This window comes from Trachemys scripta, chromosome 1 (assembly GCF_013100865.1).
Source record: "Trachemys scripta elegans isolate TJP31775 chromosome 1, CAS_Tse_1.0, whole genome shotgun sequence".
NCBI lineage: Eukaryota > Metazoa > Chordata > Testudines > Emydidae > Trachemys > Trachemys scripta.
Window position 1 is genome coordinate 3,335,139 of NC_048298.1, and position 15,756 is coordinate 3,350,894.

The window sequence follows — 15,756 nt, forward strand, 5'->3', positions numbered from 1 at the left end:
ATGCTCCCGTGACACTCAGTAATCTTGGGTGCTGTCAATCTCCTCACAAGATGGCACACTTCATCCCGTGCTTACTGTTCTACCTCATGGGAGACAGCTTCCTGGAAAATGTCTTTCATTACCATGGTTTACCAACAGGCATTATATCAGACTGGGGACCCAAGTTCATCTCCTGTTTCTGGCAGGAATTCCCTCAGACGCCTTAGCATTGACTCCCTTACCTCGTCCGCCTGTCCCCCACAGTGTAATGGGCAAGCAGAGAGTCAGTCAAATCTTGGAGCAGTATCTTCACTGTTTTCTGAATTATCACCAGTATGACTGCCTCTGCCTGCTGTGCTACACCAAATTTTCTGTAACAATGCAATCCACACCTCGATCCAACGTAGCCCATTCTTTGGGAACTATGCCTCTCACTCCCACTTCTGTCCAGACTTACCTGTAAGTTCCCCAGTACCAGCCAATGTGGGTTTAGCCTCCCACCTAGTGCACCAGGAGCTCAAGGAATCCTTGCAGTCCTCCAAAGCAGCCTACAAACTCCACATGGACCAAGATAGTCAGGCTGCCCCTAATCTGTCCATAGGGACAAGGTGTGGCACTGTGCCCAGAACCTTAAAATTCAGCCACCCATCAGCCAAACTAGACTACCACTCTACAGTGGGAACCTACACCCAACCCCCTCAAACCTGCCACCACCACCCATAGCGGTCTGCAGACAGGCGGCATGCTTGGCTCACCAAATCCTCACCTTTCAGTGAGTTAGGGAAAGGCTTCACAACCTGGTGGACTGGGAGGGCTACAGTGGACAAGTGGTCTTCGGACCTGGTAGAGAACATCCAAGCCCCAACCCTACTGCGAGTTCTATCAGAAGTATTCAGAGAAGCCGGGTAGAGAGCGCCTTCCCCTTGCTCCTTCCTTTCTCCCCCCTCCCCCTACTCTGCCTGACTGGTGGAAGGACGAGTGCCACTCCAAAATAAGAACCCAGAATTAGCTATGGACCACCTGGGAGGGTTTGAAGGTTGGTGTTTGTGCACAGGCATGTGACTGTGACCTGGGACCCCCCCTCCGCAGCCCTGGGAATCTCCCATCTGACACACCTAGCTCTGGAGACTGGACCAAATGGGTCCCTGGACTGAGCTGATCTAGGTGCTATCAGACAGCCTGGCTAACAGCTAAAAGGGGGAGACTTACTTGATGTGCTCGGCCCGTCCGGAGCCCTCAATGGTTTTGGCTCCCCATCTCTGGTCCCTCTCTGAGATGTCGTTCTGCAAAACAAATCCAAGTCCCATGAGAGGAGCCCACAGGGCTGCTGGGAACAGCAGCGCTGGGTGCAGGGAACCACTCCTCTGCTGCCTGCAGACTGGAATAGGCCCAGGTGTTTTACTGGCCAGGGCTGAAAACAGCGGAGGACACAGCACTGCGGTGGCCCCGGACGACTGCCCTGCTCTCCTGCCCCTAGAACTGGCCAAAAACCCCAGCACAGAGATCCCCATTACCTCACACAGACATCAATGGGCCAAGACCCCTCAGGCACCGCAGTCATCATTACCATACACGCTTCCATCAACAGGCAGACTCCCTGGCACGGGGTCACCATTACTGTGCACGCATCAGTGGATGGACCAAGACCCACCCGTGGCACAGGGTCACTATTACTGCGCACGCAGCCATGGATGGACCAAAACCCATCCGTGGCACAGGGTCACTATTACTGCGCACGCATCTGTGGATGGACCAAGACCCACCCGTGGCACAGGGTCACTATTACTGTGCATGCAGCCATGGATGGACCAAGACCCATCCGTAGCACATGATCACTATTACTGCACACACACCCGTGAATGAACCAAGACCCGCCTGTGGCACAGGGGTCACCATTACTGCACGTGCACCTATTGGCAAGCTTTGAGCCTGGCACATGGGGTCACCTTACCACACCCATACACATCAATGGACTGAGATCCCGGCATGATATTACCCCACAGCTGGGCAGGCTCCAGCTAAAGGAAGCAGCTGTGTCTCCAAGAAAATTTCTTTCAGCTCAGTGGCACCTTGTGCTTTTCAGAATATTTCAGTATGACTGCAGGCCTGTCTGCATTCAGAAACCCCCCTTAGAAATTCCCCCCTGAGGAGACACGTGGCTTCCCCAGGCAGATGAACGCATGGATTACATGTGATCAAAAGTTTCCTGCTGAACTTTTTCCCATGAGAAAATGCTGATTAGTTGAATTGACACATTCTGCTGGAATGTGTTGATTCTAGTTAAATTTCATTTTGCATAAAAATCAAAACAAAATGTTTCAATAAAGTCAAAATGTTCCGTTTGGACCTTATCGGAATGGAATATTGTAATTTTCTGTTTAGGATTTTTATATTATAAATTATCATATAAAATAATATACAATATAAATATTAAATATAATAACGTGTGTGATTGTTTTGTTTTACTATAAAATAAAAATATAATATCTAAATAGAAACAAAATATTTTGATTGAGCCCCCCAACCCAAATTCTTTTTTCCCTAAAATTTCATTTCTCAGGAAATTTCACAATTTTGGCTTTCCATTCTTATTACATCGATATTCCCTTGAGCTGAAAATTCTGGTTCCTGACCAGCTCTAGCTCTGATACTGCCCTAGCCCCAGGCCTGCAGCACATATGGCCTCCAGCTCCAGGGATCTTTCACCAGAGAGGTTGTTTGGGCAGGAATCTGTACTACGACGTCTGCCCATGAAGTTGGTGGGATCCAATGGGGTACTGCACCATCAGAGTCACTGTGCCACAGGGTGAGCAACCAACAGGGTCACAGGATGCCCAGCAATGTTACCTGACTGCACAGCCATGGTTATTTGTGATACCAACCCACATGCAGCCTACTTACATCGGGATGTATTGTGAGCAACTGCAGCAGAAAGCTGAGGGTGATGCAATGTCTCTTCTTGTGCCACAGTGGGAGCGGGGAGAGGACTGGTATCTGCAGTTTGCAAAGCGGAACACCCTCCCACACTGCTGTTTACTTGCAGCCACAATTGGAAAATCAGCTGCTTGTCATTTTTACTCTTGCAGTATGTTTTGCACCAGTGACAGACACATGCTAATGTACAAATACAAAGAAATTAAAGCCATGAGATTCCTGCATGCCAATGTCCTAGGTGAGATGGATCACTCTGATTTTGTTTTTTGTAGAGACTCAAACAACACATTGATGGAGACCAGTGAGAGTGTGAATGCTCCTCTGCATGTCTAGAAACCCACTCTCTGCAGGAGCAGTTGCCGTTCTGGGACACAGAATATTATAGAGGAGACACACCACTCTCTCAAGTTACTTGACTTGAGTTGAGTTGAATTACAGTCTAAAGAGACATGAAACAAAAATGCTGGGAAGGGAATCAGAGGCACTGAGAGGAAGTGACTCGCCCAAGGATGCACAGCAAGTCATGGCAGAACTGGGAAGAACACCCAAGGTCAACCAGTTCTCAGCCAGGTGCCCCAGCCACTAGACCAGGCTGGTAGATCCAGCAACAAACATCCCCAAGGAGCAGAATGAGCTCTCCATCCCCCTCTCTCTCATGAGACCTATTCAGGGCTCAAGTCCCAACTCTTAGCTCCGAGTCCCCATGATTGACACAGTCCAGCAACATGAGTGAAACTCACCACAAAATCAGGATCGGTGTCCCAGTCATCTCCTTGGGACTCCTCCTTCACGGCCACATTGTGCCCTACAGCTGCCTTCCACATCTGCACAGGGTGAGAGCATAGTGTTAGAGACAGGAGGTGGGGTTGGGATTAGCCTATAGTCTCCTCCCGTCCACAGTGCGGATGCACAATGCACAAGTGCACAATGACCGGGCTCATAGGTTCATAGATTCTAAGGCCAGAAGGGACCACTGTGATCATTTAGCCTGACCATTTATTTATGCTCCTGTTTCCCCAACATAATTCCTATAGCAGATCTTTTAGAAAAACATCCAATTTTGATTTAGAAATTTCCAGTGGTAGAGACTCTACCATGAGCCTAGTAAGTTGTTCCGATGGTTGAGCACTCTCATTGTTACAAATTCATGCCTTATTCTCAGTTTGAATTTGTCTAATTTCAGCTGCCAGCCATTGGATCGTGTTACACCTTTGTTCGCGGCTGGAAGAGCCCTCAATTGATTACAGCTGAACCTTGACTGTGGGGGAACAACTTCCCTAGGCAGCACAGCAGCATGAAAGCCAGCAAACAGAGCTGAAAACGGGTGGGGGTCGGAGTGGAGATCTGTTGGAGAATAAAGGACTTGAGCGCCTATTCCTTAGGGCTGGTGAATGAATTCTTGTAAGGTGTTTGTTGATTCCTGGTTTGTTTTCAGTTTCAGAGTCTGATGGGGCAGTATGTTGGAAGAAAAGCAGAGACTTTGCTCACAGCTGAACCTTGATTGGTGGTGGGGCTTCCTTAGGCAGCCAGCCTTCAAAGGCAGCCCGCTGGCCAGTCAGCAGCACAGGAGACAGCAAACAGCTGAAAACAGGAGAGTTTGCATGGAAGTTTGTAAGGGGAAGTTGGGGGAGGTGTGTGTGTGTGTGTGTGTGTGTGTGTGTTTGGGAGGGGGGGGTCTTGACAAGAGTTTAGGAGGGAAGGCTATGGCAGCTACAGGGACCTGAAGAATGGAAGAGGCAATTGAAGAAGATTGAATGTGGAAGCGGCAGGATGTACATTATTCTGCAGAGGTACCTGGAAGGTGCTTCACTTGCACGAAGTGCAACCTGCTGGATCTGATTGCCTTCTATTATGAGATAACTGGCTCTGTGGATATGGGGAGAGTGCTGGATGTTATAGATCTTGACTTTCACAAAGCTTTTGATATGGTCTTCCACAGTATTCTTGCCAACAAGTTAAAAAAGCATAGATTGGATGAATAGACTATAACGTGGATAGAAAGCTGGATAGATTGTCAGGCTTAACGGATAGTGGTCAACGGCTCCATGTCTAGTTGGCAGCCGGTATCAAGCGGAGTGCCCCAAGGGTTGGTCCTGGGGCCAGTTTTGTTCAATATCTTCATTAATGATCTGGATGATGGGATGGATTGCACCCTCAGCAAGTTCTCAGATGACACTAAGCTGGGGGGAGAGATAGATACGCGGGAGGGTAGGGCTAGGATACAGAGGGACCTAGACAAATTAGAGGACTGGGCCAAAAGAAATCTGATGAGGTTCAACAAGGACAAGTGCAGAGTCCTGCACTTAGGACGGAAGAATCCCATGCACTGCTACAGGCTGGGGACCAACTGGCTAAGCAGCAGTTCTGCAGAAAAGGACCTAGGGATTACAATGGATGAGAAACTGGATAGGAGTCAGCAGTGTGCCCTCGTTGCCAAGAAGGCCAATGGCATATTGGACTGTATTAGTAGGAGCATTGCCAGCAGATCGAGGGAAGTGATTATTCCCTCTATTCAGCATTGGAGAGCCCACATCTGTAGTATTGTGTCCAGTTTTGGGCCCCCCACTACAGAAGGGATGTGGACAAATTGGAGAGAGTCTAGCGGAAGGCAACGAAAATTATCAGGGGGCTTAGCACATGACTTACTAGGAGAAGCTGAGGGGACTGGGGCTATTTAGTCTGCAGAAGAGAAGAATGAGGGGGGATTTGATAGCAGCCTTCAACTACCTGAAGGGGGGTTCCAAAGAGGATGGAGCTCGGCTGTTCTCAGTGGTGGCAGATGACAGAACAAGGAGCAATGGTCTCAAGTTGCAGTGCAGAAGGTCTAGGTTGGATATTAGGAAACACTATTTCACTAGGAGGGTGGTAAAGCACTGGAATGCGTTACCTAGAGAGGTGGTGGAATCTCCTTCCACAGAGGTTTTTAAGGCCCGGCTTGACAAAGCCCTGGCTGGGATGATTTAGTTGGCGTTGGTCCTGCTTTGAGCAGGAGATTGGACTAGATGACCTCCTGAGGTCTTTTCTAACCCTAATCTTCTATGATTCTATGATGGAAGAGAAGGTCTGAGGTTTGGAGATGCAGCTAGAAACTATGGTTCAGTTTAGAAGGGGATTTAAGCAGATGATGGAGAGAAGGTTGAGAAGAGGGAGGAGGAAAACTAAAGACTTACTGATACATGCTTGACAAGAGTACTGTGAGGGTAGACATCTGGATGAAGAAAGTGTCCCATGGAAGACTGTGACTATGAGAACAAGATAGAGGAACAGATTGTCTAGTGAAGAAGAAACAGAGCTGAGGAACAGGTTCACGGAGTTGGAAAATGAAGGGGAGAGGCAGGCAGTAACAGAAGACGGAAGAGAAAGGAAGAAGAGAAGAGCAGTTAGTCCTAGAAGATGATAAGAAGAGATAATGGAGATAGCCAGCATTTGGAGCCCCAAGAGGATAGAAGATGACTTTCAGAATATTGCAAGTGAGAACAGAAGGCAAGACGACTTGCAACCAGAAAGAACAGAAAGGGAAGGCCAGAGAATCGCACCAATATCAGAAAGAGGCAGGTCTATGTGACTGGGGATTTCCTACTAAGAAGAATGACAGGCCTGTCACCAGAGCCGATTCAGAAAACAGAAGGGTGTGCTATCTGACAAGTGCTAAGATACAGGATGCAGATTTGAGGCTGAAGAGGGTTCTAATGGGAGTGGGAAAGAATCCACTGATTGTCCTTCACATAGGAATAAATAGTACCCCCAGATTCTCACAGGGACACATCAAAGGAGATTATGCCAAGCTGGGGAAGACACTTAAAGAAATGGAAGCTCAAGTGACCTTCAGTGGGATTCTATCTATCCCTACAGGAGGCGTGCAAAGGTAAGACAAGATTATGAAGATCGATAGCTGGCTCAAGCAATGGTGCTCTAAGGAAGTGTTTCGAATGTTTGACCACTGGGAGGCATTCACGGACAGAGGACTGTTCTCATGGGACGGACACCACCTAAGTAGGGAGGATAATAGACTTCTGGGATTGAAGCTGGCATATCTGATTACATGATCTTTAAACTAGGAATTGGAGGAGATGCTCATATAATCTCCATGCCTGATTTTAATATTGAGCAGGAGGAAAATCAAGTAAAGAGGATACAGCAACAGAGAAAGGAACAGAGGGGAGGAGAATGGACAACCAGAGGAAAGATAGAGGCAATGCCACTGACAGTAACAGTCAGGAAGGTCATACTGGCAGTAAAATGGCTGTACCTAATCTGATGAGGAATCTAGGTAAGGCCAAGCAGAAACAACTAAGATGCCTGTACACCAGTGCAAGGAGCCTGGGTAACAAAAGGGAGAAACTAGAACTACTGGTGCAGGAAATGAAACCAGATATATAGGGATAACAGAAACGTGGTGGAACAGTCGTCATCACGGGAGCACAGCTATTGAAGGGAATGTGCTGTTCAGGAAAGCTAAAAATAAACGTGAAAAAGTGGTGAAGTAGCTTTGTATATTAATGATGAGACAGGCTATAAAGAAATTAGAAGTGATGGAATGGATACCAGGGAATTTGTTTAGGTCAAAATCACTTTGGGGAAGAAACTGGGACAGTGTTTGGGGTCTGCTACACATCCCCAAAATCTAATTTGATATAGATAGAGACCTCACAAAACTGGGTGACTGGGCAACAAAGTGGCAGATGAAATTTAATGTTGATAAATGCAAAGTAATGCATATTGGAAAACATAATCACAACTATACATATAAAATGATGGGGTATAAAATAGCTGTTACTACTCAAGAACGAGATCTTGGAGTCATTGTGGATAGTTCTCTGAAAATATCCACTCAGTGTATAGCGGCAGTCAAAAAAGTGAACAGAATGTTGGGAATCATTAAGAAAGGGATAAATAATAAGGCAGAAAATATCATGTTGCCTCTATATAAATCCATGGTATGCCCACATCTTGAATACTGCGTGCAGATGTGGTTGCCCCATCTCAAAAAAAGATATATTGGACTTGGAAAAGGTTCAGAAAAGGGCAACAAAAATGATTAGGGGTATGGAACAGCTTCCGTATGAGGAGAGATTAATAAGACTGGGGCTGTTCAGCTTGGAAAAGAGACGACTGAGGGGGATATGATTGAGGTCTATATAATCATGACTGGTGTGGAGAAAGTAAATAAGGAAGTGTTATTTACTCCTTCTCATAACACAAGAATTAGGGGTCACCAAATGAAATTAATAGGCAGCAGGTTTGAAACAAACAAAAGAAAGTATTTCTTCACCCAACGCACAGTTAACCTGTGGAATTCTTTGCCAGAGGATATTGTGAAGGCCAAGACTATAACAGTCTTATATCAAAAACTAATTAGATAAATTCATGGGGGATGGGTCCATCAATGGCTATTAGCCAGGATGGGCAGGGATGGTGTCTAATAAACACTAATAAAATGTGTGCTAATAAAATTTGCAGATGACACAAAATTAGGAGGTATTGCCAATATGGATGACCACTGCAATATCATACAAAAAGATCTGAACAACCTTGAAATCTGGAGTAGTAAAAATGGGGTGAAATTTCATAGTTGAAAGTCATTTACTGAGGGACTGACAAGAATTTTTGCTATAAGCTCAGGTCTTATCAGTTGGAAATGACAGAGGAGGAGAAAGACCTGGGTGTATTGGTCAACAGAATGGCTATGTGCCACCAATGTGGCACATAGCTAGTCATGAGAGAGGTTAATTCAGTCCTAGGATGCATCGGATGAGGTATTTCCAGTAGAGCTAGGGAAGTGTTATTACCATTTACAAGACAGTGGTGAGACATCATCGGGAATACTGTGTGCAGTTCTGGTCTCCCATAGAATCATAGAAGATTAGGATTGGAAGGGACCTCAGGAGGTCATCTAGTCCAACCTCCTGCTCAAAGCAGGACCAACCCATGTTTAAGAAAGATGAACATTAATAAACAAACATGAATAAAATTGGAACAGGTGCACAGAAGGGCTACTAGGATGATTAGAGGAATGGAGAACCTACTTTATGAAAGGAAACTTAAGGAGTTTGGCTTGTTTAGCCTAACAAAACAAAGGGTGAGGGGAAATATGATTGCTCTCTATAAATACATCAGAGGGATAAACACCAGCGAGGAGGAATAGTTATTTAAGTTAAGAGCCAATGTTGGCACCAGAACAAATGGATATAAATTGTCAACAAGTTTAAGTTTGAGATTAGATGAAGGTTTCTAACCATCAGAGGAGTAAGTTCTGGAACAGCCTTCAAAGGGGAGCAGTGGGGGCAAAAAATCTAATTTGTTTCAAGACTGAACTTTGATAAATTTATGGAGGGGATGGTACGATGGGTTGTCTCCATGGCATATGGCCCAGCTGTGACTGCTATTAGCAAATATCTTCAACCAGCCAGAGATGGGACACTCTGTTACTAAAGAGAATTCTTTCCCAGATGTCTGGCTGGTGGGTCTTGCCCCCTGTGACACTCCCCTTTGTCATGTGACGGGATGAGGAAACAATGCCCAGGCTGTCCCCCAGCTCACCCTCATGGTAGAGCAGGGGTGGCCAACCTGAGCCTGAGAAGGAGCCAGAATTTACCAATGTACATTGCCAAAGAGCCACAGTAATACGTCCGCAACCCCCTGCTCCCCACTCCCAGCGCCTCCTGCCCACCGGCAGCCCCGCCAATCAGCACCTGCCCCTCCTTCCCTGCACCTCCCGATCAGCTGTTTCGTGGCATGCAGGAGGCTCAGGGGAGGGAGGGGGAGGAGCGAGGGCACGGCAGGCTCAGGGTAGGGGGCGGGAAGGGGTGGAGTGGGGTCAGGGCCTGTGGCAGAGCCAGGGGTTGAGCAGTGAGCACCCCCTGGCACACTGGAAAGTTGGCGCCTGTAGCTCCAGCCCCGGAGTCGGTGCCTATAGAAGGAGCCGCATATTAACTCCTGAAGAGCTGTATGTGGCTCCGGAGCCACAGGTTGGCCACCCCTGTGGTAGAGCTTCAGTGCATACTCAGTTAACTGTATTAGCTAAAGAGGCCCATTCCACACTTTCCCATGGACCCTAACTGAAAGGGTAATTTAGCCATCACCACAAAATGAGTTTGACATCCCTGCTATACACAGTGCTCCCACACTGACAGAAGTAGCATATGCCCACTGAGTCATGGACAATTAAGAGGAGTAGCAGCAAACGCAGGCTTCAAGAGGCAGCTACACCTCAGCAGCTGAGCAGACCACAGCAGAAGGCACTGTTCTAAGAATAAGAAATGGCCAAGTGATCAGAAGCCATTAAGGTTTGAAGATGGTCTTTATCAACATAGTTCCAATAAAAGGTAGAATAATTGTCTCATCTGTCAGGGAGTTCAGGTCATCTAACATGGCTTCTCTATTTGTGCCTTTTGCCAATTGCCTGTATTCGTTGGTGGCTATTTTCGTTTTTACCAAAATACGTTTTATTTGTGTTTGAGTTTCCAAAAGAAAGATGTAACTAGTGATTGCAGTCAGGGGCTACGCACCCCAACCCTGAGACAGGCTTTATAACCTGTGCATGGGGAGGTCTGTGGCTGTACAGTTTGTATGTGCTGACAAGACAGGAAACCCAGCTTGGAGGACGTGCTGGGCCCAGGAAGTGGGGAAGAGGAAGTTGAATGCTATTTCAGTGTAAAACTTAAAAAATTCTGCACTTATATTTAAAGGAGACACATTCCTTATTTAGAGACAAAATTGTTCAGACCACTAAACCTCCCCACAACATGGTCCCAGATGCCTAAGATCAGCCACTAAGAGCTAGCGTCTCACCTCAGAACTCCTTCCCCACATTTCTTGCTGCTGCTTGAAAAAAGAATCAGCATTTATATAAAACCAAGCAATAGAGAACGAAAGGCTGGTTTCCTGTGGCTCCAGTAGGACTGTCAGGGGCGGTGCCAGCTCACTCACCTTGTCCACATCTTGTGCCACTCTCTGACACAGATTGATCGTCCCAAGCAGATGCCTCCCCCCCTTATTATTTCCTGAGCCTGCACAATCTTTTCTCCCCCTCAGCCAGAGCTGACTGCTCTCCAGGGCTGAGATCCGAGGACTGGGAACTCATGCTGCTGCTCTGAGCCATCTCCTTACTTAGGGCATGCCTACTGGCTCCTCTTCCTCACCTCCAGGTGTGGAACCAGGTGTCTGAAAAGTCAGACAGAGGCCACTAACCCCCAACTGGCAACCTCTGACAGGCAAAGAATTTAAATTAAAAATAGGAGTTGGGTGGGAGTGGGAGGGTGAATGTACAAATGAATAAACCAGAGTCCAGCCTGGTGTGTTGCTCTGAGCTTGTAGCTGTCACATGAGGCTCTTGGGATAATCAGAGACAGGAGTCTGAGGAGCGAGAGATCAGAGACTGACAATGTCTCTGTATGGCCTGCAAAAGACTGCTTACATTTGGATTCTAAAGCACTAATGACTACGCTAACACAGGTCTCCTTGGCATGACTGTTTCTGCAGCCTAGCCAAGACCTCAGCTTAGCACAGTGGCTCTCAACCAGGGGTACGCAAGACAAATCAGACTCCTGAAAGGGGTACAGTCATCTGGAAAGGTTGAGAGCCACTGGCTTAGCAGGCCATTTTTTTTAACCAGTTATAACAGTTTGACCACCATTATACTGACCTGCCCAGACACACCATTCTAGGGTGGGTCTCTTTACAAACCATGGCCTGTACTACCATACAGGATTAGGATAGCCCTACACTGAGACTGGGCAACACCACAGTGAGTTTAATTTGTCCCATTTTTAATTATCTATAGCCTAGCCCAGGGGTCGGCAACTTTTCAGAAGTGCTGTGCAGAGTCTTCATTTATTCACTCTACTTTAAGGTTTCGCACGCCAGTAATACATTTTAACATTTTTAGAAGGTCTCTTTCTATAAGTCTATAATATATAACTAAACTTTTGTTGTATGTAAAGTAAATAAGGTTTTTAAAATATTTAAGAAGCTTCATTTAAAATTAAATTAAAATGCAGAGCCCCCTGGACCAGGGCCAGGACCCGGGCAGCGTGAGTGCCACTGAAAATCAGCTTGCGTGCCACCTTCGGCACACGTGCCATAGGTTGCCTACCCCTGGCCTAGACCAACCACAAGTATAAACACCGGCTTGCGTGCAATTCTGAGACTCGGCTAGCCTGATTTAGATGGGGCATCTGTCATTTGGACCCTGAAAAATTACAACAGCTCCCAGAGAGCAAAGCCTGCATTTGAGAAGTAACTGCCAAGAGCTGCAGAGTAGCATTTGGCCTGATCAGGGAAGAATTTCCCACTCCCATCCCTGAAGGCCATGGAGCCTCAACATTTTTTGGTAACTTTCCTTCGATAAATGCACTTCTACGCTGGTACTTACCTTGGCGGAGATGCGACACACTTGCTCCTTTCTGCCCAACTACCTGTTTGCTGGCTGCTGCTATGAGACTGCAGTGCACTGTGACAGTTCCTGTTTTAACTTCAGCTAAGTTCACTTCCTGCAGCTCTGCGCGGCTTCTGAGTGAAATAAGTCAGTGTCGCGCAGACAAAGTCCAGGAAGAAAACATGGTACTAAAAGTGTCAGGGAGACACAGAATCAGCCCTATCTTTTCTCTCAGGGACTGTCAGGGACTGGGATGGTATCTGCCTAAGCCAATAGGAGTTGATGGGGCACATTTAAGTTAGTCAGTAATAGCATTTATTTGAGCATAAGCTTTCGTGGGCTCCAGCCCACTTCATCAAATACATGTAGTCCACGAATCAAATAAATGTGTGTTAGTCTCTAAGATGCCACAAGTATTCCTGTTCTTTTTGCGGATACAGACTAACATGGCTGCTATTCTGAAACCTGACATACTTCTGTGGCACTGTAGAAATGTAGAACGGCTTAGTCCGATACAGATAAAAAGCCAGTGCCCTGCGCACATCGAGTGTATGGAGGCAGCGTTGCTCGCTAGAGGCATGAGGTTTGGGGCAGAGGACAGGCAGGAAGATGTCCTGGCCCACGTGAAAAGCAGAGACCACCTTAGGGAAGAATGCAGGGTGTGGGCGGAGCTGCACCTTGTCCTTGTGAAAGACCGCGTGGCGGGGTGTCGCAGGTCAGGGCCCTGAGCTCCGAAACCTACCGGGCTGACGTGATAGCCACGAGGAAGGCTACTTTCCATGAAAGGTGAGACCATGAGCATATGGCTAGGGGCTTGAACAGGGGCCCCGTGAGGTGGGATAATACCAAATTTAGATCCCACTGAGGAACAGGGGGGTCTAGCGTACGGAAAAGATCGGTCTAGCCCTTTGAGGAAACACCCAGTCATGGTATGGGAGAAAACCGAGCAGCCCTGGACTGGCAGATGGAACGCCGATATAGCTGCCAGGTGCACCCTGATAGAGGAAGGTGCCAGGCCCTGAGTTCTAAGGTGAAGGAGATACTCAAGGATAAGTTGAAGCGGGGCAGACATTGGGGAAGTACCCCGCTCGCCCGCCCACCTGGAGAACCTGGACCACTTCACCAGGTAGACTCGGCGCGTAGATGGCTTCCTACTTTCTAGGAGGACATGCCTGACCCCCTCCAAACACCTTCTCTCCTCTGCATCTAGCCATTGAGCAGCCATGCTGTCAAATGGAGGGTGTCCAGGTTGGGGTGGAGGTGGCAGCCCTGGTCCTGGGAGAGTAGGTCTAGGCGGAGCGGCAACGGCCGTGGAGGGGCCACCAGCAAGCCCAGGAGGGTACCGTACCAATGTTGCCGGGGCCAAGCTGGGGCAATCAGGAGGACACGTGCCTTGTCCATTTTCACTTTCCTCTAGGACTTTGCCGATGAGAGGGAACGAGGAAAGGCGTAGAGGAGCTGACCCGACCATGACAGGAGGAAGGCATCTGAGATCGCATTCTGAGGTAGGCCGCCACTACCGCCATGCACTTTGTGAACACCCTGGGCGTGGTGGACAGGCCAAATGGGAGGACTGTAAACTGGTAGTGGTCCTGTCCCACCAGGAAACGAAGGAATCGTCTATGCCCCTCGAATATATGGATATGGAAGTATGCGTCCTGAAGGTCCAGGGCTGCATACCAATCGCCAGGGTCTAGAGCGGGTATGATACATGCCAGAGAGACCATGCGGAACCGGCATTTAGCCATGAACCGATTGAGGTCTCGTAAATCCAGGATAGGCCTGAGCCCCCCTTTCGCCTTCAGGATAAGGAAGTAACGGGAGTAAAACCCTTTTCCCCAGAACTCCCTTGGAACTCTCCACAGCTCCGAAGCTGAGGAGCTGACCCACTTCCTGCTCTAGCAGTGATAAATGTGACAGGTCTCCCCTGCCGTCCAGGGGAGGGAGGCGGGGGTGAGACAAATTGTAGCCCTGGGAAATGCTGTTGAGGACCAACGGTCTGATGTTATTCAGGACCGTTCCGCAAGGAACGCACACAAGCAGTTGCTGAAGGAAAACTTTATTGGTAGGAGGGTCCTCTCAGGGGACACCCGGGTACCCTCCTGCAACCAGTCAAAAGCGACTCTTGCCCTGCTGCTTGCCCCTCGAGGGCCCAGGTTGTAGGGCAGAGCGAGACTGCCTTTGAGGTCGCCGCCTTTGAGGTCTTGGACCTCTTGTAGGCAGGCTCATATTTTGGCTGGGGAGCCAGGGCAGGAGCCTGTGGCTTAGGCCTTTCCTTGGGAGGGACGTAAAGCCCGAGGGTTTGAAGGGTCGTACGTGAGTCCTTCGTGCCATGAAGTTTCACATCTGTTTGTTCCGTGAACAGGTCCTTGCCATCAAAGAGAAGATCCTGCATCACAGACTGTGCTTCCGTGGAGAGCCCGGACAGCAGTAGCCACGATGCTCTGCGCATGGACACCGCCGAGGCCATGGACCGAGCAGCCGCGTCAGCTGCATCTGCCGCCACCTGCAGAGCTGCCTTTGCAGCAGCGGCGCCCTCCTCGATGAGTGCCTTAAATTCCTTCCTTTCGCTTTCCGGAAGGGAGGGTTCGAATTTAGGCAGTGACCCCCACAAGTTAAACTCGTAATGGCTGAGGAGGGCTTGGTAGTTGGCCACCTGGAGCTGGAAACTGGACGACGAATAAAGTTTTCTACCAAACGAGTCCAGCCTTCTAGAGTCCTTATTCTTAGGGAGAGACAGGGTCAAGCAGGACCCACACCCATGATTTACAGACTCCACCACTAGGGAGTTGGGGGCCGGGTGGGTATAGAGATACTTGTGCCCTTTCGTGGGCACAAAATATTTGCACTCTGCCTTCTTCGATATTGGTGCAAGGAAGGCCGGTGTTTGCCAGAGGGCATTGGAAACGTTAGCCACCCCTTCATGCAGCGGCAGGGCCACTCTGCCTGGTGCCGAAGGCGAGAGGACATTGAAGAGCAAGTCTGAGGGTCTCTCCTGCGGTGCAGAGGGGGGTGGGGCCGCAACCTTGTCATCCAGCCTGGGGGAGGAGGCTGGTACGGAGCTCTGCACGTTCGTCAGCACTGCGGGATCTACCCCTTGGTCGGACTTAGCGTGCAGTGCCGAGGATCTGCGACCTGCCGATCTATCCCTTGGAGGCCTGGATAATGAGGTGGAGGGAGCCTCTGAAGCCCCTGCTACTGAATGAGTCCCTGGCTGGGCATGCGCAGGAGGCCAGGGGGTCCACTGGCACCACTGGCCCTGCCATGGGGGCCCCTGCCATTGACTATGCTGCAGCATCGGCGGTACCAGCTGGTCAGTTTGGCCGGGCTGAGACGTAGGGGGCCTCGTGTGGGTGGAGGTCGGGGTTAGCAACGACCTATCAGTACCATGGGAGCAGTATGATCGATGATGCCGAGAACGACGTCTACCATGGGATCAGGACTCTGACGTCGAGGAACGGTGCTGT

At 48.8% G+C, this 15,756-nt stretch overlaps 1 protein-coding gene across 2 annotated transcripts in view; it reads right to left on the bottom strand.

The window, feature by feature from the left end:
• Nucleotides 1-12,426, bottom strand: part of HCLS1 (hematopoietic cell-specific Lyn substrate 1) — a 52,897-nt gene extending 40,471 nt beyond the window's left edge. For both annotated transcript variants that reach the window (XM_034763609.1, XM_034763599.1), the window contains exons 1-3: nt 12,287-12,426; nt 3,654-3,737; nt 1,189-1,262 (exon numbers count right to left, since the gene is read on the bottom strand). In XM_034763609.1, the coding sequence (XP_034619500.1) occupies nt 1,189-1,262; nt 3,654-3,737 (158 nt within the window). In that variant the 5' untranslated portion in view covers nt 12,287-12,426. The remainder of the gene's footprint in view (nt 1-1,188; nt 1,263-3,653; nt 3,738-12,286) is intronic.
• Nucleotides 12,427-15,756: the final 3,330 nt, after the last annotated feature.